This window comes from Hipposideros armiger, unplaced genomic scaffold (genome assembly GCF_001890085.2).
Source record: "Hipposideros armiger isolate ML-2016 unplaced genomic scaffold, ASM189008v1 scaffold_12, whole genome shotgun sequence".
NCBI classification, from domain to species: domain Eukaryota; kingdom Metazoa; phylum Chordata; class Mammalia; order Chiroptera; family Hipposideridae; genus Hipposideros; species Hipposideros armiger.
In genome coordinates this window covers 1340626-1351562 of record NW_017731362.1, presented here as the reverse complement: position 1 = coordinate 1351562, position 10937 = coordinate 1340626, and the positions used below count along the sequence as shown (strand labels likewise).

General features: G+C 37.1%; 1 protein-coding gene across 1 annotated transcript in view; it reads left to right on the top strand.

Annotated features, from left to right (window-relative positions):
• FBN1 (fibrillin 1) overlaps window positions 1-10937 on the top strand; it is a 212923-nt gene that overhangs the window by 74037 nt on the left and 127949 nt on the right. Inside the window, exon 4 of the mRNA XM_019664564.1 lies at window positions 7842-8039. Coding sequence (XP_019520109.1) covers window positions 7842-8039 — 198 coding nt within the window. The remainder of the gene's footprint in view (window positions 1-7841; window positions 8040-10937) is intronic.

The following is a 10937-nucleotide window of genomic DNA, read 5'->3' as shown; positions in this document are numbered from 1 at the left end:
ACCATTCCCATTCTTGAACCCTCTGTGCAGCGCTCTTTAAAAAAGAGCACGTGTTTTCAGTGGCTTCATTTGAACTTAGAGCCAAATCCAAACTCCTCACAGTGGCCTGGAATGTGCTATGTAAACCACTCCCTGCCTAACATTCCAACCTCATGGTGAGCCCCTTCACCCTTGCTCTCTAATCTCTAGTCCAGTGGCCTTCTCTCTTTACTAGAGAAGCCAGGATGTCTCCCAGCTCAGAGCCATTGTTCTTGCTGTCTCTTGAACCTGGAAAGCACTTCCTCTCACTTTACAAAGCTGGCTTGCTCTCTTCCTTTAGTCTTCAGTCTAAATGTCACCCCCTCTAAGAAGCCTTCTCTGATAATTCTTACCAAGATAGATATCACCAGTTACCCTCTATCCTAGCAGCATGCTTATTTCAAATTGCATCCTCAAATCTAAAATTACTTTAAGCATGTACACCTATTTAATGGTTACCTCCCCCACTAGACTGTAAACTCCACATGGTCAGGAACTTGACCCCATGCTGCTCACTGATACAGCATAATAGCTCAATCAATATTTGTTGAATGACAAAAGAAACCCTTGATTACATTTTACAATTGTAAACTTTACTCATTGAACCCCATCATGAAAGTCAGAAAGTCTAATTTTGTAAAGTGGGATACTTTTTTATTGTGGTAAAATACACACAGCATATACATTTACTATTTTGGCCATTTGTAGGTGTATGGTTTAATGGCATGAAGTACATTCATATTGTGTGCAGCTATCACCACCACCATGTCCAGAACTTTTTTATCTTTCCAAACTGAAACTCTGTACCCATTAAACAGTAACACCCATTTCACCCTCACCCAAGCTCCTGGCAACCACCATTCCACTTCCTGTCTCTAGGAACTTGACTATTTTAGGGACCTCAGATTAGTGGAACCTGCAGTGAAATATTTCAAATCATTTTCATTTTTATTGCCTTTTTACTAACATAGGCCCTCTGTATATGAAAAATCTCATTTATAATCATAATTTTCAAATTTTATTGATAAAACATCCTATTAGGATTCTTGAGAAATTTAGTTCACTTTTGGTAGAACTTATATTTGGACATTCAACAACATTACAGGGCACTTTTAAGATATATGACTTGATCTAATATCATTGATCATAAGGCCTGTTACTCTTATGTCGTTAATCTTGCTTTTGGATTGTAGAGAATGTTTTTTACACTTGGTGGCCTTGAAGAAAATGTGAAAGAGCAAATAAATCAAATTGTTATATAATACTATTGTTTTTGCCTTGCTGTTCAATGGCCGATGCGCTGTGGTGAAACTGTAGTTTGGTTTAACGTGGCACTCGTACAAGCCGTTTTAAAAGTGAAAAATCAGGGCCAGCTGGTTCTGTAGAGTGGAATTTGCAGACCGTTAAAAACGAAGACACTCTCTGTGATTTTATTATCTTGATGGTAAATATATCACCAAGACCGGAATTTGACTTCGATTCACCTTTCACACACTTTTTTTTTTTTAATAATGGTAGTTTAAATATAACTTTGGAGGAAAATGAAAATCAGTAATGACTTGTAGGATGTAGAGTGAGGGAGCAAATAATGTTAGGGAAATGATAATTTGGAAATGAGCTATTCTCTTCCCTGAACAAGATTGCTTACCGCCTTCTTCATCATGGAACAGAATAAAATGTGGCAACAATTTTCTGCAGTTGAAGCACTACCACTCATAATTGGGTCCCACAGAACTAAGGCCTAGATTTTGGTGAATTGTTTCATATGCATTTTAGATGAAAAGGTGTACAACAAATCATATTATTTCTGCATTTTGAAATAATATTTATATTAAAATTTATAGTGATAATTGATATTTTTAATGTATGAATCAAAAAATTAAAAGTCAGGGATGATATTAACATAGAAATAGTTCTGTGCTTATTCCTATGCTTAATTAGTTATAATTAAGCTGTATCTCAGGTAGCTGCTTAAAGGTAAATATTTTGCATACCGTAGTTTAGTAAATTTTGCCAAAAGTTCATATTCTTTAAATAACATTGTGTAGACCATGCTTAATAAGTTATCTTGCATGTAGTATTTTGTAGAAATATGTGGATTGGATTGTATATTCAAAATGTATTGTTATTAAAACAATAATACATAGCTTGAATGGAATGGGAGAGGCAATATTGCCTAGTAAAGGTAGCCCAGAAAAGAATTCTCACTTCCCCAGAATTTTTATTCTGAAAATTTTCAAACCTGTATTAAAGTTGAAATAGTAATATAAAGTATACCCATATACCTTCCACCTACATTAAATATTTAACATTTTCCACTTTCATGCACATAATACTCTCTATGTGTATATGTATGTATATTTATATACATATATAATATATATTTGTATATAATATATGTATACATTATTATATAGTATATATTACATAATATATGTATTTATAATTAAATATTATTTTGCTAAATCATTTGAAAATTAAGTGTCATACATCTAGATACTTTATTTCTAAACAATAAGGAAATTCTTGTATATAACACAATACTTAATACAATACTATGATCAAATTTAAGAGAACAACAATTCCACGGTATCATGTAATATCAGCACATATAAAATTTCCCAGTTGTCTCTTTTGAAACAGTATCCAGTTAAGGTTTGGTTATTATGTCTTTTTAATCTAACATAATTCCTGTACCTATGTTTTTTTGTGGTTTTTTTTCAACTCAGGGTCGTTTACTTTTCGAACAGTCTAGGACAGTTGCCTTTGAAAATCACAAATTCTGGGCTTTCTGATTGTTTCCTTGAGGCATCATTTATCTTGTCCTTCTTTCCTGTATGCCCTCTCAGCTGGAAGTTAGATCTTGAAGCTTGAAGCTTGATTTGATTAAGGTTTGATAATGTTTATTTAATACCTCATATTTCATGAAATCAGGCGCTGTGGAAGGATTTCAAACTGGTTTGTGATAGTGATAAGAAATTAAGAATTAACTTCTGGGGTTATTAATGCTAAGTTTGATCAATATGTTGGATTCTGTTTGGAGAATCCTCCTGGAATTTCACTCAGGTACTCGCTCCAGCACTGGACAGGAAAGCTGGAAGTGGAAATTTATAGTAGTGGAGTGAAGTCATGTACATAATTGTGTTTTCTAACACTGGGTAGGGAGATCTTGGAAATGTGTATTCAGTTGACTATTAGGACAGTGCAGTAGTTGGTGATTGTCCTTCTTCAATTTTGTTTTGTTGTTTGGCTTAATGAGCTTGTGGTTAGTATAATTAATAAAGAACATAATAAGGTGCCTCGTAATCAGTCAACACTATGGAAATGAACACTATTTTTCTGTGATTAGAATGACAGTCCTGGTTGAGATATTGGGTTATGTTGAGTGGCAGTGATCCCAATTTATGGGCTCTCTCACATTTCTAAGATTAGACTTTCAGATAAGCCATCAACTATCTTGCAAACATCTCCAATTAATAATGGAACATAAGCACTCCTCAATAACGTTTAAGAAGGGGACTAGAGACAGAGATACACCTTAGAGCTCAGAAAAGCAAAAATCACTTTGGGGGCTTAGGCAAAATATGGCTACTCTGACCCCATGCTACATCTACTGAATCAGATTCCATGGGGGGAGATCTGTGGCAGGACAAGGGCTAGGCCCACACTATCAGTATTTTACAACACCTCCCCAGGTACTCGGTCATGTCCTTAGGTTAAGAATGATTGGAGTAAGAAGAAAGTGCAGCAGTTATGAGACTGATTATGATCATGGAACTTCTTTGCTTTAACTTTCTTCATTCTAAAAGTTCTCTGAACCCCTTCCTCTGAAGGTTGTATTAAAAGTCTACATATTGGGAACCGAGGCCAACCAATACGTTCCAGGCTTCTACCTGGAAGGAAGAAGCATGCTCTGACCCTCTCAGTCATGCATAAATTGATTTCTTACCCTTTAATGTGTAATTTTTATGAAAAGGATTTAAAATAATTGGAGTCTAGTGCCCAAGATTATATCCTTGTCCCTTCCCTGCAGTGTGTGGTTTTAGTGACTGGGCAGGAGTGACAAAAATTTGCTGCACCACAGAATATTCTTTGTGAATGATGCATTTGCTTCAGGGTGAAGTCTGATTACAAGTGAAAGTGAAATAACGCTGTATGTCACAGCATTCTGAGCTGCAGAGCTGGGGAGGAACCGAGGATTGAAGGCTACAGATACACGTTGGTTAGATCCCAAACCTGGAGGCCACATCTACGGGGACTGGGGAGCAGTCCTCAAGCCTAACCCCTTAGAATGGGAACATGTAGATGCAGAATTTCCCATGAAATAGCCATACTAGAGTAAGCCAGTGAAAAACAAGTAAAATTGCATTTTAATTTTGGAAAAACTTGGCCTGTTGCCCTAATTCACGGAGGTCTTATAAGGAAGTGATTGTAGAGCAATTTGCAAACAGAAAGTATTTTTAATACTATATTTTAGCTGCATTAGGAATGATGATTTACATTGAGGGAATGAGTTAGACATTACCCAAGCACTGAATTAGGCACATTCCTTGTCTAGTGCTGGACTATCTGGAAAAAAAAGAAGAATGTGTACATTTAGGCTAGTGTCATGTAAGTGCTATGGGAATAATTGTAAATAATTGGATGATTAGTAAGGAATTGGGATAGTGGACTGATTATTTTTTTTATCTGTGGTTGGAGTATTACACTAAAAACAGCATAACTTTGGCAATCTAAATGAAGTACGGACAAAAACACATGCTGCCAAATCGGAATGACATTGGGAAACCACGTTAAAACAGCATTCACTTTCCAAGAGATTTTAGGTCCAGTTCTGTTTCATCCAGATTATGCCTCTCCCTCTGCAATCAGCAAGTTTTTATTGAAAATATGCCTCTACAAATACATGTATGTGCACATCCTGATCTGCACGGTCAAATGAGCTGGTTCATTGTCCGTGATGATAAAGATCTAGAGTGGAAATGTGTTAAGTCCATAAATTTGTTGTATGTCCTCAAACTATTTGCCAAATATCCAGTGTATTTAATAAAGATGGGCCCCTGTGGGCTGTAGAGATGTCTAATGAATATTGTCAGAATTAACAAGTGGCATTTGTATTCCATGTGTTTCATATTGAAATGAGGGCAAGACGTTGTTGACCCTGGAAAAGTCTTAAGGGTTAGTTTTCTTTTTATGAAGACCTTCCAATGAGAAATTTATGTCTGAAGGCATGAACCAGTGACAGACAGGACTGAGTCATATTTTCCTAGCATTTTGTATTGTGCCCTGGATTTGCTGGTATCACTCAGAAAAACACCATATTTGTGCCTACCCTGAACCTTTGCAGACCTCATATGTAAGATAATTCCATAGGGTTATCTTGGCAAAATGAAGAGGAAAAACAAATCCAAGCAGTGTTGAAGAGAGGATTTTAAATTAAAATTCATGTTCCATTATGTTTTTTAAAGATTGAAAATGGCACACCAACATGAGCCTGTTTGATTAAAGCATTTGCACTTATCTCAATAAATTAAGAGGGAAAAAAGAAGTAAACCTAAATTTTCTTCCTTGTTACCTAACATGAAATGTTTTATTTATTTTTTAAATAAAATATTATGTTGCTGTGCTCTTTCTGGTCTCAAATGTAAGATATGTATAGTCATAAAAATCTTGATGGCTGTTACACAAGACTAAACATTTTTCATGCTAAAGGAATTCAGCAGTAACGTACACTGAATGTTGTGTGTAATAATGAAGAATTGGAAGCAATTTAAGTGACACACAGTAAGAAAATTATTGAATAAATTATGCTATAACTTGATGGAAATTATGCAGCCATCAAAACCATGTTTTGGAATAGTATTTAATTACATGGGAAAACGCTTTTGGCAATGTTAAGTGAAAAAACATCAGGATTCAAAATTGTCTATTTAGTATAATTCATATCTTGTGATAAAAAATAAAACACACATGCACGTAAAATTACGATAATATATCCAACATGTTATCAAGTGTTTCCATGCAATTACATGTGATTTTTATTTTCTTGTTTGTATGTTACTGCTTTTTCCTAATTGTCTGAAATATTTATTTTCAAATTAGAAAAATACATGATAAAATATTAAAAGAGAAAAACACAGATGTAGTTTTTAAATGCCTATAGGTAGTATTTGGAAGAATTAGAAAGATGACTTGAGCCTTGGGCTTTGTCCATGTAGTTATTGCGTTCAAGAGCTATTTTGTTGCAAACTGCCATGGTTCTAAGTGACTTTTTCATTACTCTCAGAATGAAATGAAGGCAGAGATTTAATTCAACAGCTCAAGCATTTAATTTTTATATTTTTGTGTGAATTCAGTATCTATGGAAGAAGATAGCAGATTTTGAATAGATCTAGCACATTACGAAGAATATTAAAATATACCTAGAATTTGACTGTATAAAAGTTAAAAATCAGGAGGTTAAAAAAATATATAAACAAAGTAAAAAGACACATAGTAAACTGAGGAAGTGTCAGGAGATAGGGCTGAAAGGTGGGCGAGGCCAGAGCATGTAGAGACTTGAGGGGAACCAAGGTCTATAGTTAGTCTTCCTGGTACTATAATGAAGAGTTGTCCTTAACAAATTCCATGTCCATGTCCCCTGAGATACTTAGAGAAAGAAAGAAGAAAATAAAAGTGAAAACACAACCCTATTGTTTCATTGGCGCACCTAGTGATTTTCATAAACTGTAGAATTCAGTGATGAAAAGAACTTACTGTGGCCATTTAGCCCACCCCTAGACTCACAGGAAACACTCTGTCTGTATCTGTGTACTTCCAAAAATGACACGAGGAAGCATGACACGTTGGGTAGTAGATAGGAGCCCCTGAGTCTTCCCACAGCCCAGCCTTCATATCTGTCAAAGCCACTGTAAAACAAAAAAGGGTATTATGGCCCCAATTTTCCTCACAATAGGCTGAGAACAGCCTGATTTTGGTCTTCTGTGCGCACTACATCTTAATCTTTCTTGTTTGATGGCTGCTGAATCCAGATTGTCTTTTCCCCTCTAGCCCAAAACAAAAATAGAGGCCAATCTTGTATCCAATGAGACGCCTCAGAAATTCTCCAGTGGCCTTAGCTTTTCCCTGTTTGCTTTTGAAGATGGTCCTTTGCCCACGGATTACAATGTCAAACCAGTGTCCTTCCTCTTTATAGTAAATACCTAATGTCTTTACATAGCTCAATTATTGTGTTTGTTTCTTTGCTTGCTTGTTTTTTGTATTTCAAATAAGTTGGACCCAATTCAGAAGAAACAGGGAACCATTTATTTTGTTCAAGAAACTCCCAGGAAGAAGACAGCATATTTGCCTCATTGAAAGTTTTAAAATTCTCTGCTTTCTCCATCCTGAATAATAATAGAGTGTAAGCTCTGTGAGAGCAGGGATTTGGTCTCTTGAACACTGAAGCATTGACATCAATCATGGGGGCTGATTCATAGAAGGCACTGATACATTTTCTTGAGTGAATGAATATGTAATAATAGTATTATGTTATATTTGGGTGGTACATCACAGTTGTATTTTCTTAGCTCATTGTATCCTCACAATAGTGTTTTCAACGTGAGTAGACATCAGTGTTTTTATCCCCATTTTGTAGGAAAGGAAAATGGGGTTCGGAGGTAGCATGGTCTCCCCAAGGCTTCCTGTGGAATCAGTGATGTGCGGTTATCTCCCCGAAGACCATTTCCCCATTTGGAGTTCAGCAAGACGGGGCACAGCTGTTCCTCTGTGTGGTGGTTCTTGCTTTTCTGGACTTTCATGGAATTCTCCTTCTTTATTTTCAGATTACAGGACGGGCCCATGTTTTACTGTGGTCAGCAACCAGATGTGCCAGGGACAGCTCAGCGGGATTGTCTGCACAAAAACGCTCTGCTGTGCCACAGTCGGCCGAGCCTGGGGCCACCCCTGTGAGATGTGCCCTGCCCAGCCCCACCCCTGTCGCCGTGGCTTCATTCCAAATATCCGCACCGGAGCTTGTCAAGGTAAACCCCACGCTGATGGAGTTACTAATGGATTGATCTTATTTGCTCTGGAAAGCCATTCTCCAACAAAGTTGGAGAAAATGGAAAGGCAGCGTCAGAGATATAACTTCACAATTTCACTGACGGCATCGTATAGAACTTAAGCATAGAAATGTGGCTCAGAAGAGAGCAGCTGGTCTCGCTGAGTCTTTCTTACCAGCAGCTTCTTCTTCCGGCCTCAGAGGTGTTTCCATGGGGTGCTATGACTCTGTTTATAGCAATGCTGCACATTGCAGCAATGCTGTATATAAACACAAAGCAAAATTTGTGAACAAGGTATATAGTTTGTTTTTGTTGTTTTTTTTCCCCCTTCATTTGAAATCAGTGGAGTTCCTCTGTCTCATGGGTTGTACTTAGTTGACCTGAAGAAAATTATTCCTCTCTCCATTTTACTTGCTACATTATGCTTTCTTTTTTACAAGTCAGAAATAAATTAGGATTTGTTTCACAGTTTTAAATATCCCCAGATGTTGCCTGCTTGCTTCTTCTGCCTCTCATAGAAGCCCTGACTCTGTTTTTGGCTTTTACTCCTGTTCTTCCAGCTGTACAAATTCTTTTATTGTCTGGATGTCTGGCAGGAAACAGGAGGAAGTGAACAGAGTCAGCTCTGCACTAAACTGATGGGATTGAAAACTCCCAGGCTGTATCTGTTTCCTTTAGACATCTTCGGTGCTTTTTTAGAAACGGCAATATTTTCAGAGAATTCAACATATGCTTTTCTGAGGCAAATAGACGCTAGTTTGGTTTTGTGCTGTATGTTAATTCTAAGGATAATATGCAATGAAACAGAACTTGAGCTGAATTGCACAGTTCTGTGGGTCTCCATTAAATTATACTTCAATAAATTCCTCTTCTGATAAGCACTGTTGGTGCTGGTCCCTGGCTTCTAGATAAAACATACAACTGCTTTGTATGCCTCTGAATGTATCCTTCTGAATGTCAGGAGCAGCAAGAAGTCACTTTGAAAGCTTAGATTTACGAAGGGCTCGATGATACGATTTTGTAAAATAAAGGGTAAGTTTAGTTCCCCCTTTTCTTTAGTGCATTCTTATTTTTCTCATCCTTAGAAAGTCCCAGTGAATTTGAAGAAATTCTTGGTCTTAGTGTTCTGAAGTCAGCTAATACCCATGAACTCACTGACAGTTACCAGAGAGCCAGGTTTTGAGTGCCCAGCTGCCCGTCTGTGAGTCATTGTCAGAGGCTGAGGTGCTGAGATAATTGAGGGAAACAGAATGAAGAGGGTGAAGGAAAGAGCGACTACTCTTTAGCTTTGTTAGTCATTTCATACAATCTGAGATTTTACAGTATTTTCTTTTTGTCCCTTTCTGATTCTGCTATTCAACATCCAAGGGGAAAAAAAGTTTATTATAAGAAAATTTGTGAAAACCCATGGAATCAAAATGGTAGTTGTACTGCTACTTTGACAATGGAATTCTTTTTTTTTTTTTTTTCCCCTGAGAGAGTCTGCTATCAGCTTGGGACTCTATCTCCTTGCTGGCATTTTTAGTCCTTGGGCCCAATGTAAGGGACTGTGGCANTGTGTGTGTGTGTGTGTGTGTGTGTGTGTGTGTGTGAGAGAGAGAGAGAGAGAGAGAGAGAGAGAGAGAGAGAGAGAGAGAAAGAGAGAAAAGCAGGGAGGATGAGTGACTTACGTATCACACACCCATAAGCAAATGAATATTTGGTAAAAAGCCAAATCTAGAAATAATACTTCCCAACCAATGTATCTAAACTATCTCACTTTCATTGATCTGTCTTGCTATTACAGAAAGTCCTTATTTATCTGAGGTATCTCTCAGTTGTTATTGAATGGCTTAACTTTTGTCCTTGCTGTAAGTTTTTCACCAGATCTAAGAATTGATAATATCACTGGAATATGGTATGTATCTGTTTCCTGTAGAATGAGCTTCGAGCTGGCAGCTAGAATGCTAGTGGTCTTGGATTCCCTTGCCCTGTCATTTCATAGAAGCAGCTCTGAGTTCCTCTGGAGGAAATCCCGCCCACCATGCCAGGATTCCATCACATATTGTTGGTCTGAACCATGTGTATTTAACACTCAGGTTTCTATGAGAATTGGCCAAACGTGTTAGAAGTAAGAATTTCAACCATAAAGTTTATGTATAAATATCTGAATGTGATACAACTAAATGCTTGCTCGCAAAGAGAAGGGAAGGACAGTAAATTTAGGTAAAATGTAAAAGATACAGATCAAGATATCATTTCATTATCCATCGGTTTTGTTTTATTTTGATAGCATCCAGATTTATAATGTTTTATGCAGGAGCAGCCGCATCAATTTGAATCAATTGTCCTAAACTAGGTACTTGACTGTGAAAATGTGAAGAACTTTCATACTGATTATTGGTAGTTAGAACCTCATCTTCCCACAGATTCTCCATTTCAGTACGTGGCTGATCATATATCCAGCTACTGAAGCCAGCCAGCCAGCCAGGAGTCTTCTTGTCTCTCGTTTCCCTCACCTTCACATTCAATCCATCTTTAAGTGCCGTTGGTTCTACCCCTCAAGGACATCCCCCACCTGCCAGCTTCTCTCCATTTTTACAACTACCACCTTTGTCTAGTCACCACCATCTTTCTCCTCTTTGCAAGCCTTACCATTCCCATTCTTTTTTTTAATTTTAATTATTTTTTATTATGAAATACACATTTTTTTAGAATTAGTTTCAGTTGTACAACACAGTGCAATAGTTATACTTTTTACCACTCGAAGTGACAACTCCCCTCCCCCAATCAGCCGCCCCACTTCCCCCCAATATCATACATATCTATTACAATTCCCTTGACTCCACTCCCACACTATAGTCTACGTCCCATGACTATATATATATATATATATAT